General features: G+C 50.7%; 1 protein-coding gene across 1 annotated transcript in view; it reads right to left on the bottom strand.

Moving 5' to 3' along the window:
- The window catches only part of KCNA6 (potassium voltage-gated channel subfamily A member 6), a 40,573-nt gene extending 22,631 nt beyond the window's left edge, over positions 1 to 17,942 (bottom strand). The window contains exon 1 of the mRNA XM_004459026.4: positions 12,341 to 17,942. Coding sequence (XP_004459083.1) covers positions 15,467 to 17,059 — 1,593 coding nt within the window. The 5' untranslated portion in view covers positions 17,060 to 17,942 and the 3' untranslated portion in view covers positions 12,341 to 15,466. The remainder of the gene's footprint in view (positions 1 to 12,340) is intronic.
- Between the last annotated feature and the right edge of the window lie 332 nt (positions 17,943 to 18,274).

The following is an 18,274-nucleotide window of genomic DNA, read 5'->3' as shown; positions in this document are numbered from 1 at the left end:
GATCCTTCTAAGACTATAGCCAAAGGGAAGAGTCTAATTGTGAAAGAAGATCTACACTACAAATGCTCATCTTAGCACCATTTTTAAGAACAAAAAGATAGAAATGACCTAAATGTCCAACAACAGGGGGCAGGTTACTAAAATTTTGGTGCATCTATATAATGGTTATGTAATGATTTCATGAGAAAACTGAGAGTATAATCTGAAGTTTTAAAAATGAACCACAGGGAAGCAGTTGTGGCTCAACTGATAGAGCGTCCGTCTACCATATAGAAGTTCCAGGGTTCGATACCCAGGGCCTCCTGACCCATGTGATGAGCTGACCCACGCGCAGGGCTACTGTGCACAAGGAGTACCGTGTCACATAGGGGTGTCCCACACGCAAGGAGTGCACCCTGCAAGGAGAGCCACCCCACACAAATAAAGCACAGCCTGCCCAGGAATGGCACCGCACACACGGAGAGCTGACGCAGCAAGATGATGCAACAAAAAAAGCAATAGTTTCACAGTGCCACATGACAAGAATGATAGTGGACATAGAAGAACACACAGCAAATGGACACAGAGAGCAGACAATATGGGGGAAGGGGGAGAAATAAATAAAAAAATTTTTTAAAATTTTTTTAAATGAACCACAGTACAATCTCTGTAAAGATAAAGACCCAGAGACAAACAGAGATGATCTGGGAGAAAAATACACCACAGTGCTCACGCTGGGTCTCCCTGGTTATGGGATTATGGGGATTTTTATTTTCTTCCTTCTGCTTTTCTAAATTGTACTAATTTTCCATAACGAGCAGTAATTACTTTTAAAGTCAGAAAATAAAATGCTTGTTTCAAGTTATTTGCTCAAGACCAAATAGCCTATCGGGGGCCCCCTAATATTTCTAACACCCTGTCCGGGGCTTTTGCCGCTTCATCATAGCTGGACCAGAAGTAGGAAGGGAAGCAAAATAGGAAAAGGGCCACAAACACACGCCACAAAGCCCCAGGACCTGGTGGAGCCTCGCTGGGGTGGAGCCCGCTCCAAGGAACGCTGGGCGGCTGCGCAGCCCTCGCCTCCACGGGCAGAGCTTTGTTAGGATCTCTCTGTTCCACACAGAACCACTGCCTGGCACAATGGGCTGAGCCCAGCGTACGACCCAAGAAGTCTGCCCTTGGGCCACTGCCCTTTCCCGGGGATTGAAAGAACCAGCATGTTCTTCCCCTAAGGACACCGAAGGAATCGTACCACTTTTCCTTCCTTCGTCCTTGCGGCAGGCTTGCTCAACGGGCACGGAGCCTGAGATTTCAAGTTCACCAGTTAGCCTCCCTGCTCGTCTGCTCTCCCTTGCGTCCCTTAATTTAGAAGCACAGTACCATGCCCAACATTTTTCCAATAATAACGCCAAGGCGCTGGACACAGCCAAAACCATGGAACGTTTATTTTGCAACTTTGAAATAGAAAAGGATCTAGAATAATTTAATAACAAAGATGGACCTCATCGAAGAAAAAAAATGGAAGAAAAGGAAGGGAGGGAGGGGAACAGAGGAAGGTATTTATCATACTTGATACTGAAGAAAAAGTGCTGTGTCTCAAAACCTTTCAAAGCCTCACTATAACTTGCTCGGTATATTTTTGAATGTTTGGCTTTGATCGTTGTCTATGAAATAAGAGGCTGGAATAAAAGAGCTTGCAAATTCAATGACTCTGATATAAAGTTGAGATTTTAGTAATTCCAGATCTCTTTTTAAAGATTATTCGGGTGTGAAAAGCCAAGAGAACCAACTGCACATTCGATGACTATACTTGAGCACCCATAAAATTTTTGAGCAGAAGCGACTGTTAGTAATGGCCTAATTCAACCCTCTCTCTCTACACGTGAAGACACTGAAGCCACAGACTAAAACTAATAGCAAATACTTGCCAAATGTCAGGCAGGTGACGCACTCAGAGTCGCACAGCCCGCTGACGACAGACCCAGAATTGGAGGCAATTCCCACCTGCCCTTCAGTCTACTTGTTCCAATGTTTAGTAGAGTTTAAAATGACAGTAACAAACAAAGATAAGACACTTTCTCCTCGTGGCCCGAGATGTCGAGGAAAGGAGAGGTACGAAGGTGATACCAGGACAAGAGCAGCTACCTCCTGCCTCCTCTGGCCTCTGAGCACAGAAAGGAAAGCGCGGAAGGATCTCGTGCCGGGACAGTTGGTGGGGGAGCAGAGGCCGAACACCAGGTCTTTCCTGGGATGAGCAGAGAAGAGTCAAAGGTAAGAGCCCTCACAGCACAAAGAGAACCTGGCCAGAGGACTCAACTCCAAACCCTAGGGAGCCTGGCACGCCTGGGAGTGGGGGGGGAGTGTCTGGGGAGACAGACAGGGCAAGTGCACACTTGAGAACAGATTTAGGAAAATGGGAATGATGACTTAGAGCTCACTGTTAGCATTGCTTCAGTCCTTGCTCAGTTTGTAAACACATTTTTCTAAATATGAGTATTAGCAAAGGTTATGCTTGAATGTGTTCAATGAAAGGTTAGTTAGAAAAGCGCTTGCAAGGAGAAATGCATGTGAGGGTCTTTGATTAGGTGAGCAGTGTGCAGAGAAACTGGGCTATCGCCCGATGAGGCAGGAATGCAGGTATCCCTATCCACCAGGGGATGGTCATCTGAATTACAGGCATTTAGCAGAGGAAGAGAGAAACCCAAATGGAACAAATAAGACCAACGCTTTCAGTTATTTTCAGAAAGACTTCTATTTAAGAAGGCTTTGAAAGGCAACAAGGGAGAAAAAATGTCACTTTTCCCATCATTCGGAGCCTTATCAAAACACCCTCTCGCACAACTCAAGAAGGGGGTGGAGAATTTTGAGGAGGTTGATCAGAAGCCACAAACGGTCCATCTGAGAAAACTGTGAGGATTGAAGTTCCAAGCACTCAAATCTATTGTAAGGTGCTTCGGATTTCTTTGAGTTTCTCAAAATGTGTTTCTTAGAGGACAGCTTCTGTGGGACATTAATAGCAGTTACCCAAAAAGTAGGTAATTGTGGTAAAATATTGTGGGAAACACTGGATTAAAAGAAGTGACATAAGTTTATTTGTTGCAGGCCTACTCAGTCTTTAATTTTATGGATCTATGAATTATGTATCTCCAAGGGTAACATTTCCGCATCTTAGTGCCTGGGGATTCCTTTTTCATGGAAATGTGTGACTAATGCTCTGCAGCCCATGGAGAACCACTGTCATTAGCAGTTATTCTAGGTAATATGGTCAGTTGCGTATTCATTTCAGTAGAGAACAAAATAGGTGGAAGGAAGCTTAAAACAGAGCAGAAGATGTGTAATTGAGATATGAGGAAAACATCCTGACAACAAAGAAGATGAAGCTCGAACACAAATAGGTGAGGAAGTCTGAGTGATGATTCTCTCTCTCTCTGGGAATTTTTCAAAATGGGTCTAGTATCATTTGGAAATTGCTCTAAAGCAGGGTGAATTCCCTGACTTTTGGAAGTCTCTTCCTGCTCAATTATTTCTTGCCAATTTGCCTTACTTCCCTACTTGTAGATCATAGTGAGTTCAGCTGACTTATTTGCTAGTTCAAGGCATTCCTGAAATGCCGTATGTAAATCAAGACTCATCTTTTCTTCTGACTTGTGTTAGAATTCCAAAGAAGAATGCTGACCTCAAAGACATCATAAAAGGCACATTTACGGGCCTCCTGAGCACTCCAGGAGAGCTTCCATCTGTGTCCACAGGCAATCTGTTCTTTTTTTTTTTCCCCTTTTTTAGGGGTACCAGGGAATGAGCCCAGGACCTTGTACATGGGAAGCAGGTGCTCAACCACTGAGCTACATCCACTCCCTACAACTCTTTCTTCTACTCACGCCCAGCCCTTAAGACATTAGGCAAGTGACTGAACTCACACCATCTTGCCACACTATTCAACCTCTCAGCTAATCACCCAAGAGAGTTAAAGTTCTCACTAAACCCAGGGATTTTGAATGGATAGATTGGCTCATTATTTATGCCCTTTCTTTAGGAATTTAGCAGAATCCCTGGATGTTCATTCTCTCTTATGGCTTTTCTTAGCACGGAAGCAGCGTTCACTCTAAAAAGGTATTAAGTCCTTGACATGAGTCACGTGTGCTACGACAGGTATTTGCTGATCGAATAGCTGAATGTTGAATCACGGTCTGTCCATGATGGGTCAGAGTACCCAAAGGTAGAAGATGAGAGGAGCTATCTATTAAGTGTGGTTTTTCCCAAAAGACTTTGATCTATGAGGCTGTGAGTGACTTTAACCAGTTCTCAAGATTGGTCAATTTTCAGAGGCCTTGTCTATGCCTCTACTCCATTGAAGGGGGCAAAGAAGAAGGAAAGCATAGAACTAAAAAGTGACTTTAACTGCATGCCTCCCTGCCAGGCCAGTGAAGCTCTGCAGTTGGTATTCTCATGTTCAGTCCCACCAGCCACCATGAGGAAGGTTTTACAAAGGAGAAAACCAAGTCTGGGAGAGGTTCCTAAGTTCCCCAAGGTCACGCTGTCACACAGCCAGTGGGAACAGCACTGAGCACTGACTCCAGAGGGGCAGAGGCCACCAGCTCAGCGCTGCTCCTTCATTTCTCTGGTCCTGCCTCTCCAGATGCCTTAGATGGATACTCTTTGACTATACTGTAGATGGAAATTTCATCATCTACAGAGTCCTAATTCAGAAAGAAAAAGGGAAAATTATAATACAATTTCTTAGCATTCCTACTTTTGAGCAGAAATTCCTTCCTTCTCAAATCTGCTCACCATCCCCACTGTTTCTAACACCACAGCATTCCTTCCCCTTCCACTGGAGCACTGTACGAGTTATACTAAAAACTATTTTAAGTTCATCTTTCTATTGAACACATACTGGCTTTCTTTTAAATTAAGCTACATTGTGTAATTTTTTTTATGGGAAAGGGCTCCATTTCTTCTGTTAAAACATACTTCTGACATGCCTGATAGGAAAAGGATTCTATGAAAATACACATGCAGTAGCAACTTTACAGAAATACATCCATTAGGAAAAGTGAGGCTGAGGGGCCTTAAACTGTAAGGCCGGGGATGGATTTCCTTTAAGCCGTATCTGACTTAACCATTTCTCCCTGGGCAGAATGACCTATGTAAAATCTCCTCTCCTGGAATCCTAAGGATTTTGAGCTGACTCTAGCCCTAGGTGTGACTGTGACTTCCCTCTCAAATTCTGGCCCTGAAATATTTTGATGAAATTGCCAACAGAGCTAGGAAAAGAGAGTCTTTCTCATCTCTCTCCCAGGGCAATAATAATGTTGGACTTCGTTCCATTTAGCTTTTGGCCAATAAACTTCAAAGACTGCAGACTGCCCCAAGAGCCGAAACCAACAGGGCATATCTAGAAAGAGAGGCAAGAATACTCTGGGAAACACAGTGTCCTGCAACAACACAACCAGACCCACAGCCAGGTCGTCAGTCACAGACATTATCCAGGACAACCACACAATGCCTGCGAGACTAGAGTCATGGCTCGTTATCTGACATCACAAAGTAGAAAGTCGTCCTCCAAACTGACATACCCAAAGTTTGCCTTGTTTCTCATTTTCATCATTTGGATGGAAATCCCTCATTGCATCCCAAATTTCCTGGCCTGCTTATTTGTACAGCAAACACAATTTAACGCGTGTTTGATGACCGTGGGGTCCCTTCTCCTCCGTGCAGCATGCAGTGCTCTCTGGGCCGCAGTTGTGGCCATCTCTCCTGCAGGCTGCCAGTCTTTACTTCTGCTCTCACCATCTGTTGGCAACAACCACCTCTGCTCCCATCCCCATCTCATTTCTAAACCAGAGAGTCAACACTGACCACTGAGAAATGTGACTTAGATCAGAGAGGAGCACTTTAGAGTGTGGCCCCCACACCAGTACCCAAAGGGGTGACCAGGGTGACGGAGGCCAGGGACAGTTTCCTGTAAGCGTGGAGCCCTTTCAGTCATCCGTTCTCTTGTCTTTGGTAGAAATGTGCATACAGAGAAATTTTTTTCCCATCTACAAGAAAAACAACACACTGGACACAGTCAAAACTGATGAATGGTCCCTGCCCCAGCATCAGGGAAGAATAAAGAGTGGCAGGGTCTGGGCAACGAGAACCATGTCCCCTCAGAAGGGGCAGCCAAGCCCCTCAGCTCCTGCTGAAAAGTTCTGAAAAGCAGAAATGCAGGATCAGTGAGACCAGCTCTTTCACTTTTCAAGAGAAACTCAGTATCCAGTTCCGTGTGTCGAATCAGCCAATATTTCTTACTGTTGTGTCCTAGTTGGTCCATAAGCCACTGATTTAGGACCTCTGATGAGAAGTTAACTTGCATGGTTTTAGGGTAGGGCCTCTGCAATGGCTATTTGGGAGTCTGCCGGGATGGAGAACTGTCCCAGAGGGCTGAGGGTACAGGTAAAACAAAAACAAAAAACCACACTTCTGGTGGGGAGGCGGGGCAGGGAACGACTGCAGAGGCACAGGCGTGTGCTAGGCTCCCACGCGTGCACGTGTGTGTGCTCCTGTGTAGATGGGAGCCCTCTCCAGAAGCACGTACCGCCAGCAGCTGGAGCAGTCTCCACGTCACACCAGCCCTTCCCTCTCTTTCCAGCGACTCCAAATCGCCTTAAAGCAGCTCGGTAGAGCCTGTCTGATTTATGGCTCAGCTACCATGGCTTCTGGAAACTTTGTACTTCCTGACCTCATCCTGTGATTTATAAAAGAGATCTGTACCGGCAGTAACTTCTCTTTCTCTACCAGCGCAACAAAGTGCAGGGAAGAATTTAGAAGCTGGTTTCTGTAGCCCAGGAAAGCATGACGTTTTAGGGAGTCAGAAGTTGCTTCCTTCCTCTATCAAATAGAGAAGGCTCGAATAATCCCGTTTTCCTGCTTTTCAGTCTGTGTCAGTTTCTTTTAATCCAGTCAATGAACTTAGAAAAAGTTAAGCCCAGAAAACCTAAAGAATCTCTTTGTCAGTGACCTTGGCTGCTAAGGCACGAGCCTTTTTTCCCCAATGCTGAAATATCCCTGCTACTCACTAGAGGAGCAATTAGTCCTTCCTTAAAAACCCAGGAGCTGGTTATCTGGTACGGATTTTTCTACCCAGGCCTGCTGCCTCAGTACCCTGGAGAGCCAGGGGAGGGAACGATGATATTAACAATCAATTATTTCCATTTCCTATAGGCAGCTCTGCTAAGGAGTTTAGTTGGGCAGAAAATGAGCAATTTTTTTTAAAAAAAAGATGCTTAATCCATAGGTTTCTATTTTCCATGGAAAAATAAACTGGTGTTAGAATCAAAAACCCTGGGTGCCACACTCAGCTGGGCCCCTAATTGCCTGTGTGATCTTGACTTAGTCATTTCACTTCTCTGCATTGGTTTTCTTTGTAAAGGAAGTTGGGGCTAGCAGGAAGCTATGGCCCCTTCCAGCTCTAGCATTCTCCCTGTGACCTGAACACTGTCCTCAGCAATGCCATGATGCTCATGGGAAGGGTCAAGTGAGAATCCTTTTTCTAGTTTGGTTGGAAACAAAGAGTATATCCAGCCTGTTCTTACAAGATGCATTCAGACCCCATTTCCGTAAATTCAATCACATCTTAAATGCAATTATTCAAAGAAATTCTGCTGTGAATCCTTTAGGCAAAGAGCCTGAATAGCTCGCTCTCCTGAGTCTTTTCATTTAACGGCTGTGACAAAGCCTTTCTCTGAGAGTGCAGGTGGTTGCAGCCCCCCTCGCCGGGTGGGCGCTAAAGGTCGCCAAGAGCCTCTTCCGACTGGCAGAGGGAAGAGCTTTGCTCTGCTGGCGTCTTTCCTGCCGGGCACGGAAGCTAAACCCTTTTAACTCGCAGCCTCGTTTGAGCCTCAGGACAGCGTGTGAGGCAGGTGCGATTAGCGTCCTGATTTTGCAGATGACAAAACAGAAGCTTAGAGAGGTGGCAGGAGGGGCATACAGTGCATAAACGGTGATTCGGACCCAACCTCTCTTCTCTGACTCCAAACCCGATGAGGCCAAGACAACCCTGAGCTCAGAGACCCACGGGGCAGCGGGAGGCGTGAAGGCAGGGCCGCAGGGGCCCAGGGCTGGCCCGGCCCAGGGCCCCCGCTGGAGGGGCCGCTCCGGCCGCGGTGAAGGTGAAGGCCGACAGAGAGCCGCAGGAGGGGAGGAGCCGGCCGCCCCGCACCCCAGGCCTCCTCCGAAGACCCTCCCCGGCCCCCCAGGAGGAAGGACCCAGCCACGGGCTGCTCAAGGGTATCCCCGCCTGTGAAGTGAGCACCCAGCCTGGGACCTGAAGGTGGCTGGGGAAGAGGAGGGGACGCCGGGGACAGGCATGGAGGTTGAAAATCGCGGGAAGCACACCGGAGAGCTCCCGGCGGGGGTCTGGCTTATGGGGACCCCCGTGCTAACTGTAAGATCCTGCACGTGCTCCAAGGAGGCTGCGAGGAAGGTTCTAGTGCAGCGCCACCCCCGGGAATGGGAAAATGTGAGGAGGGGGAAAACAGGGATGGTAGGTTCAAGGGGCTTTACAGAAGGACAGCCCATAAAGATGGATGCGGCCAGGCGCTTTCAGCACTACCTGCTGCTCTCCAGCCAAAGAAGCAAACTGGCTGGCAAAGAAAAAGCCCAAGTGCACAGTTAGGAGCCCCGAGTTTCTTGCTTCTTGCTTGGTACTGACCGGTCCCTCTTGCCCCGCATTCAACAATGTTCTACCTCCCCCGAGGACAGTGGACCACCCCTTAGCTGTGTGACCTGGAATGTGTCACAACCTCTCTGAGCCTCAGTGTTCTTACTTGCCAGGGAGGAAAACATTACCTGGCCTGCTGACCTCCTGGGGTAGTAATAGTGATACTAACCGATCGCCACATGGTGCCTTCTGTTTCTAACACTGTGTATCATTAACTCATTTAGTCCTCAAAACAGCCTTATGAGATCAGTACTCATTTGACAGAGCAGGAAACTGAGCCACAGGGAGGTTTCATAACCGGTCCAATATCTCCCGGCTGGTAAGTGGCAGAGGGAAGAGATTGAACCCAGACAATCCGGCTCCAGCACTCATGCCCTCGGCCACTTTGTTAAATGCTTTCTAATGGACGCTGAAATCCTTCTTGTTAGGACCACGCCGATCAAGGAGGAGGCAAAGCAGGGGAAGGGAGCAGCAGGTGACGATGGGGCCTGCAGCCTCAGCTTCGTGGGCACTGTGCGCCCCTCCCAGCTTCACCGCGGCCTTCCTGTGTTCCTTTTAAAAGCACGTGAGCTCCGCTGCCCAGAGCGGGTTAGTCTGTCTCCTGGAGACAGTGGTTGTCAAGCCCTGGGAGAACAGCGAGCATGTCAAAAATAGCAGCGCCAGCAGACTGCGTGGCTGCTTTCCCTTTGAAACGTCGACTTCGCTCCCTCCAAAGAGCCAGGGTCTGTCTGCAAGGCTTGCAGGCAGCCTGCGGTGGAGGCTGCCGAAGGTTCCAGGACATTTCCTGGGGTCAGGCTAAGAGGGTCTGCCGGGGTGGATGACGGACTGAGGAAGAAGCCTCTTCAGAGTAACAGCATTGACGCTGGAGTTGTGTTACTACACCCCACCAGGGCCAGGTCCCCCCAGTAGGAAAGTGACAGACAAGGTTAGACCAGTACTAGTGGCACTCGTAGGTAAAGTGACAGCCAAGGTTAGACCAGTATTAGTGGCACTCCCTGTAGTGAGCACCCCTTTTTTATTCTGGGAACAAGGAAATCACTGTCACGGTGGTCAGCTCCCACGGACTCCTGTTAGGGTCCACATGAAGCCAGGGGCTGAGGGCCACGAAAAGACGACCAGGCAGGATGAACGACTTCCCGAGGCTTTCTCAGCAGACACCGGCTCCTGACATCACGTCACCGAACAGAGCCTGGGAGCCAGGCGTCTGTCATCAGTCCGTGGAATCCCCAAGCAGGGGAGACGAGACCCCACAGGGACCTCCAGCCCACCTGGCTTTATTCCCGGTGACCTGCTTCCCGGAAGGGCCCTCTCCCGCCAGACCCCCCACTCCAGGCCTTCTTCTGCCGTGAGATGTCTGGTCCAAGGCAGGCCAGGACACAGTGGACGGAGAGAGGAAATCCTACGGTTTTTAAAAATGGACTTCTTTTCCTCCCCTAAGTGACACCAACAAGCTAGAATTAGAGCTCACTTCCCTTGCCGCGGCAGTGACAGATAATCAAAACCACTTCCAGCCATCGAGGCCTGAGACGCCAGCATTCCCAGGACTCTGCCTTGGCATTTACGCCGTGAGGCAGGGACATGGAAATAGTGCCAGCAGCGAGGACTCAGCAGGCGGAGAGAGGAGCGAGCCACAGCAGGACTGGGAGAGGTCTTAGAGGGGAAAGACCGAAGGGGTGGGGCGAGCAAAAGGCAAATAAGAGCAAGAGGAGAACAGTGGGGTAAAGAATCATTGGAAGGGGCAACAGAGAAGAAGGCTGGTCCCTCCCACTTTTGTTTACATTCAGCCCGAAGACCCAGAGATGGTGCCGAGACCTCAGCCCAGAATTTTTAAGGGTTATTGGCTACCTGGGGCAGGGGAAGTGTTGGGAGGGGGTGAGAAAACAGAACCTGGACTCCTATGCAATTTCTTAAGGAACTCTTGAGTTTACAGTTAAAGAAATTATTTCGGGTTGGTTGGTGTGTTCGTTTATTTCTTTGTTTGTTTTGTCAGCAAAACCTGCATCCCTGAGGCCAGTTCACTGCCTTAGCTCTATGTAATAAATAATGTCCAACAAATTTATCACCGCTTAATGCATGCTAATTATGCTCCACCCTTACCAAGAAATGGCTTGACCTATCTTTCCAGCCAAAAGAGCATGGCACTTCTACATGAACTGCTTTAAAATATTTTTAAATGCTTTTAAAACAAATTTTAAAAATCACAAGTTCTTGATGCCGTACATGAAGTATCAGGGAGCAACTGGATGAACACTCTAAAGTGTTCCTATGTGGCAGGAGAAAAAGAGCTGTCACTCCATCCTGGGTGTTCCGTATGCCACACTTCCAAATTCGTGAAACCCCACTACCCCTCCCCTAGCCAGGAGGTGAAACTCTCAGGTTATGAGCTCATATTGCCTTATTCAGTGATTCTTTAGTTAATTTATAGAGTTGTGCAACTATCTCCCCAATGCAGGCTTAGACATTCCCATCAGCCGCTGCACCCCCAAAGTCCCCTGGTGCCTATTTTACTAGAACCATCTCCAGCCAGGCGGGGGACCCTCCAGCTCCTGATATCTGTGGGTGGGACTTGCTCTGTGCTCTGCAACCCCCAGGATTTCTTGGTGACTCTTCAGCCACCTTGTCACAGGGGTGGCCCCTGCACCTTGACCACTGGGGTGTACCTCTCTTCCTTTCACTCCCCCCTTCTGTGCCCAAGACACACAGCTGCAGGCTATGAGAAACTTTGAGCCAACTAAGGGCAGTCGTAAGGCTACCCTTGAGTTAAGGCTTTTTCTAGGCTAAATCCAATCTTATCCCTTCCTTCTAAGTCCTATTTTCTTTGTTTATTTTAGTAGTTCTACTGTTTCTTTGCCTTTGGCCTCTCTGCGAGCCTCTTACAGTTGTGGAGAGATGCCAGAGCTATATAGCAGAATATTTACCATTCACTTACCAGGTCTCGCTCTCTTCTATTCTTACAGGTTCAGGAAATTCCTGGGAGATGCTGTTTTTTCCTAAACTCACAGCAATCTCATCTTGCTTGGTACATTCAGGGAACCCCCCCTCCCCCCACACACACACACACGCTCCCACCAGAGGTGAGCTCAGAAGGAGAGAATGGCACACTGAGAATGGCAGGAAAGGGGGGGAGTCTTTCAGGTAGAGACCTTCTTAGCAGATACCCTGAATCACATCTGACCTAGAGTTCAAATGTGTGGGCTCAAAGAAGTGGAAAAGGCATTGCTGGCCACCAAAGAAAGCAGAAGAGGGAGAAAGACAGATAGAAAAATACACAGAATGAAGAAGAGGTGAAAGCCACGAAGAAAGAGAAAAAAAAAACAGAAATGTGAGAAGAAGAAGAAAAGGGTAGAGAAAGAGAGAAAAACAAGAAAGGCAGAAGGGGGAAATCCAGAGAAATGGAAAAGGAAATGACTAGAAAAGATGGGGAGGGCTAGCATTGAGGGATCAGAACCAGAGGACAGGGAGACGGAAACACTGAAATAGATGGAATCAAAGAAAAATAGACAGAGAGAGGGGAGAACACTGGGAAAAGGGGAACTCAAAACCTCGCTTCTCCCCACATATATGCTCTCCCACCTTCTCCCCACCCTGAAAACCCCAAGTTCTAATTTTGCCTAGAGGACTGAGCCAGGAGTGAAATTTCCCCACAGGAGAACCTACCTCCGATGGAAAGACAGCCAGCCCTCCTCGCTCCTTGGAGACTGTCCAGCAGGACGGCGCTCCCCATCTCACAATGAGGCTAACAGTTCCGGAAAGTCCTTTGGGAGCTCCTGCTGGCTTGAGTCAGGGGTAGCCATGGCTTGAACCCTACCTTTCCCAAGCAGCCTTGAAGTCGCCACAGCAACACAAAGTACATATTCTCTGGGTGCTCAGGAGGCAAAACCCACGTACAGAGGCTGAGGGTCAGGGAGGACCCCACTTGGCAAAATCCTTCACAGAAACTAGGTCAGGGCACGGCTTTTTTTTCTCAGTTTTTCTTCAACATCTTAAGAAAAACCACCTATGTGATTCCTCCCAGGAGCTGGACCTCCCTGGGAGGAAGGAGTTTCATTGATCTCTTACTCTCGTAGAGAGGGAAGAGCCTTCCTCTGAGGAGACGAGAACTCCATGGAACCTAAAACTATTGTTGCTCTCTGTGAGGCTCTCCAAAGGCTCCCCATCTCATTTTGAAAAAGATGATATTGACGTTGGTTTAACTGGGCAGTTGCTTAGCATTCAAGTTTCTGAAGAGTCAGAGGTAAGATGAGGCAGTTTTTTCAGTGACTGGGTGGGGAAACCAGGAAATCCAGAGAGGAAATTGGGGGGCTCTGCATCCCCCACATTTTCCACAAGTCGCACATCCTTCTCCTGGCACGACAAACCCCTAAACCAAAACGAGGGAGACTCTCCCATTTGGGAAGCTGAGAAAATAGAGTCTCCTGTTGTCCCTTGCTGCCCAAATCAGAAGATAGAACAGGCTGGAAGGTTGCTATGGCAACCAGAGTCCTTAGAGAGCCCAGCTTTCCACAAACCCTTTACTTTCAGGCAAGCACTGACTTGAAAAGGAAATGCTTCCTAAGGGATGGTGAGAAGGATGATCAGAGAGAGAGAGAGAAAAAGATGTGCATACATGTTCCTACATTTCCACTGCTGGAGCAGCCCTTGTGCCTCTGGAGTGGGCCCTTCTCTTCTGTCCCCAAAGAGCCAGGAATAACTGAAGACAGATTCTGGCCTCAGAGCAGGTTTCTGAGCCAAGAACTCCTCTCTCTCCTACTGTCCTTCGGGTCTGGAGAAGCAAAGCTCCCAGCCAAGGTGACCTCCAGCCCTGGAAGGACCCCACTTTCTGAAGGATAAGAAGAAAGATTCAGGCCCATCCCAGAAGCCAAGGATGGATTTAGAGAGCTCTTGGCCCATAATGGCCCATTCTTAAGCTTTGGATGCAAGGCAGGAATTCTAGGGGAGAGCTTTGCCTGTGGGAGATGGGGAAACAGGGCAATGAACTCAAAATCAAGCCAGTTACTAAAACTCCCACGCTGGCATAGCATCACCCCTAGTTTCTCAGGTGAGCTCATCCACCTTCCCTATGAGGTAAGGAGGGGAGTATATTAACGGTCCCATTTAATGGGCAGAGAAACTGAGGCACAAAGAGGGATTATGGTTCCCAAGTTAATTGGCAAAATCCAATTTTAGACCTGGCACCCAAAGGAGCCGCCTTGCCTCTCAAGGAAACCCTCAAAGGGCCATCCCTCTTAAGTCACTCTTTGAGAAAAAAAAAAATTAAGTTCTCATCAAAGAGTCTCAAAGCATAGATATAAAGTAAAAAACATGTTAACAGTCCTTTCGGTTTCTGAACTGCACCCAGAAAAGCTCAGAATAGTACATCACAGTTTATCGAGGCAAAAAACAAAATGACAATGGTACTGGGTGAGAAATGAGGGGAAATTCGGGGGCAGAGTGGGGGGATGGAAGGCAGCAGTTTCACAATGGAAAAGGATGGCTTAGTCCAGGATGGGGAGCCCCCAGGTGACCTTACCAGGAAGAGCAAGTCAGCGCAGCTCCAAGGGCAGAGCAGGCCAATGTTTGCTTGACTCAGCAAAATACCTCTAGCAGTGAGGCTGTCAGTCAAGGAATAATGTCTGTTCCTTACCTAAACCATATTTCACTGCCCACAGAATGGGAAGAGACCCATATTGGCAACCAAGGTGTGTTTTTACCTGTCTGGGAGTTTAAGCTAGAGTTTGTTCTAGAAACCCTTCAACTGCAAGACGAAGTCAAATTCCCAGGAAGGAAGGTGGAGGGCTAGAGAGAGACCAGGGGAAAGCGAAGGAGAGAATCTGCAGTCTGCAATTCTCTGCAAGGTTCCTCTACCTATTGGAGATGGGAATGTCTATTTAAGTGGCAGCTTGCCACAGATTCTGTGATCAAGCCAGTTGCTTGACTCCCTTCAGCCATTCCTCCTGGCTCTGATTCCCTTTTTGCCAATTCTTCTGCACAGGAAGGCACTTGCACAAAAAAAGAGTATTTGGCTCTGAGAAGGAACCTTCCTGGGAGCTGAAGAGAGTCAGGGGATCAGAGTGGGGAGAATGGAATGTAGCCCAAAGACTGGTGTCTGCTGTCCCAAAACACACCTGGAAGAATCCAGTGGCTCCCTTCATCCAGGACCGACCCTAAGAGCCTCCAAATGGTCAAGGTGAATTGTAGTTTATCTAGTCCCATCCAAGGTGAAAGATGGGAAACGTTATTTTGAGACTATACCTCCAATGGCCCTACCGAGGGACCCTGTGCAGGATGGCCAGCAGGGTTCCAGGGTACTGAATGAAGCAGCAGGTGAGGACTCCTTCTGTCCTCCAGCTTCTGCTAGGTGCCAAGTGACCAGAAGCTAACACAGGTGCCTGCCCGAAAGCAAAAGACACTAAGGAGAGAGATGGGGCCCTGGGATGCCTGAATTCCATCCTGTCGGCCTTTCTGTCCCTGGAGATATTAAGGTCCCGACATGAAAAATTAAAATCTTGAAGGAAGGTCAGAGGGAAATGTATTTGTCAATCCATGTGGCAGAAGATGGGCATGATTGAGTGGCACCGGTGGAATTTCAAGACCGTCCCTTGGATGGAGAAACCCTGAATGCGGCAGGGGCCAAGGAACAAGGTTTCCAGTCCAGGTGTTTGGCCCAGGATGCCGTCCACTGGGCGCAGGGGAGGGAGGCAGGAAGTCATCTGGAGCCAGGGTGAGGAGAGAGGAGGAGGAGAAAGAAGCGGGAGAGATGGTTTGCTCAGCACCACCTTCTCCCGTGGGCCCTGCCTGCATCCGTCAGACTTCAGTGAGCATCCTTTTCTCGGCATACATCCGATGTGGAGTAGGAAGGTAGCTGGGTCTCCTTTCCCGGGCAGCTTCGGAGAAGTCAGGCTTGCCAAGTCCACCGTCGGCTGCCTTCAGATCCGGGGCAGGCTGCCCACAGGTGACGTGGGTGTACTGACCCTGCTCCTCCTGCTCCGTCTCGCGGTGGTAGAAGTAGTTGAAGTTGGAGACGATGACGGGCACGGGCAGGGCGATGGTGAGGACCCCAGCGATGGCGCACAGCGAGCCCACGATCTTGCCCCCCACTGTCATGGGGTACATGTCCCCATAGCCTACCGTGGTCATGGTGACCACGGCCCACCAGAAGGCGTCGGGGATGCTGGGAAAGAGCGAATCATCGTCGTCCGCCTCGGCAAAGTAGACGGCACTGGAGAAGAGGATGACTCCGATGAAGAGGAAGAAGATGAGCAGGCCCAGCTCGCGCATGGAGGCCTGCAAGGTCTTGCCCAGGATCTGCAGCCCCTTGGAGTGGCGGGAGAGCTTGAAGATGCGGAACACTCGGACCAGGCGGATCACCCTGAGGATGGCCAGGGACATGGCCTGCTGCCCGTTCTGGCCCCCGCCGCCCCCCGCCGGCGGCTGCTCCTGCTGCTGCACCAGCTCGGTGCCCAGGGTGATGAAGTAGGGGAAGATGGCAACCAGGTCAATGATGTTCATGATGTTGCGGAAGAAGGCTGGCTTGCTGGGGCAGGCGGAGAAGCGCACCAGGAGCTCGAAGGTGAACCAGACAATGCACAGGGTCTCCACCAGAAAGAAGGGGTCAGTAAAGAAGGAGCCCCCGAGAGTACTTAGTGAGGACGAGCCCCCTGCCACCATCCCCCCAGGGGTGAGGCCAGGATTGAACTTATAGGACTCATCTTCATCCTCCTCTTCCTCCTGACTGCCCCTGGAAATTGGGGAGACTCGGCTCCCACCGCCCCCATCGCTTCCACCTCGAGGGTCTGCACGGAACTGGGGTAAGGTCTCCAGGCAAAAGATGACAATGGAGATGAGGATGACCAACACGGAGACGATGGCGATGCCCCTGGCCGGCCCTGAGCTCTCCGGGTACTCGAAGAGAAGCCAGACCTGGCGCTGGAAGGGCTGGGAGGGCAGCGGTTTCTCGTCCTCGCCCCCCTCCGGCAGGCAGCCCTCGTCTTCCCGGAAGGCGGCCAGGGCCTCATCGCCCAGTTGGTAGAAGCGGATCTCCTCCAGGAAGATGTCCAGGGGCACGTTGACCGGCCTCCGCAGGCGGCCCCCCGACTGGTAGTAGTAGAGGATGGCGTCGAAGCTGGGCCGGTTGCGGTCGAAGAAGTACTCGTTCCTCAGGGGGTCGAAGAAGCGGACGCGGCGGCCGGGGTCCCCCAGGAGCGTGTCCGGAAACAGGGACAGGGTGCGCAATTGTGTCTCAAAGCGCAGCCCCGAGATATTGATCACCAGGCGCTCGCTACTACAACAGCCCCCGCCGCCGCCGGTCTCGGGGAAGTCGCCCGCATCCTGTTGCTCCCCCTCGGGCCCACGGACCTCCCCCGGCGCCGCCAGCGTAAGGGATTTCTCCGATCGCATGCCCCCTCCTCCGCGCGCTCCCCGCCACTAGGACGGCGCCCGCGGCACAACCGCTAGAGCGCGGCACCCGCTGCCCAGCTCCCGGCTGCGCCCTCTTTTTAGGGTGGGGCTCGCGCTCCTCCGAGCTCGCGATCTGACCTGACGGGTGGGTGCGGGAGCCCTGAAGCCCTGTTCCGCGCTAGGTCTGGGGAGGTGACCTGGGCGCAGGGTAGTGGGCTCTGCGCCTCCAGTTGCCCGCACCTGGGTGCCAGAGCTTCCTGGAATACCTGGAACCGCAAGCTGGCGCGTGCGAAACTGGATGCCGGAAAAGACGCGTGGCTGCGCTCCCCGCCGTGATTGAAGCTGGGCTCCGGGACGCGGGGGTCCGCCCTCCAGGCGGGGTACCTCTTCCCAGCTCCCACTGCGCTCCTCGAGCAACTCAAGACCCCAGGCTGTCGCTGGTGCCGAAGCGCCAGATGCGCCTCCCTCCGGCTCGGCCAAGACTCCTGGCGGGGCTCGGCCTCCGCCCTCCGTCCACGCCGGGGCTCCGTCTGGCCAAGGTCGCGGTTCCTTCCGTCCGGCCACAGCCGCCACCTCCTCCCCACCAACCGCGCCACAGGCCCAGGACCCGGCCCTCGAGCTGCCCCGGCGCGGGAGCGCGGGGACCCACCTCCCAACTGCTCAAGCCCTGGCTGCGGCCGCCGCAGCTGCAGCGGCTCGGCTCTCGGCTCTGCCCTTCCTTCCCAACACACACTCTCCAAGTGACGTGGCAGGCCCCGCCTGCTGCCCCCTCCCACCCCACCTCCACAGCACACCCCTCGCCCAGCCAGGGGCTGCGGCGAGCCAGGGCGCTGGGGAAAGAGACACACACTTGCCTCACCAGCAATCTTTCCCGCGCTCTCCTGGCACGCCTCTGCCTTTCACACCCTCACATCGCAGCCTCCCTGAAGGAGCACTCAGTGCGCTGATACCTCATTTCGGTGTACCGAGTTGGCCTGCGCATCAATAAGAAAACACACCCCGCCCCACACACCCCACCCACTCCACGAGGCCGTGAACCGTGCTCTCCACTCACCCAGAAATTTAATGGAAAAAAGATTTTTTAATCGTATTTCATTCCTCTGTATTTACAAAGACCCATTCGCAAGCCTCTCCGATCTCTAGGAGAGAGGAACGATTTTTTAAATATCTTTAAGAGCCTCCAATTTAAACCGTATTCCAATGTTAGTCCCCAGA

The sequence above is a fragment of the Dasypus novemcinctus genome, chromosome 20 (assembly GCF_030445035.2).
Source record: "Dasypus novemcinctus isolate mDasNov1 chromosome 20, mDasNov1.1.hap2, whole genome shotgun sequence".
Lineage (NCBI taxonomy): Eukaryota > Metazoa > Chordata > Mammalia > Cingulata > Dasypodidae > Dasypus > Dasypus novemcinctus.
The sequence above is the reverse complement of the archived record's forward strand: the minus strand, read 5'-3'. Positions and strand labels throughout refer to the sequence as shown.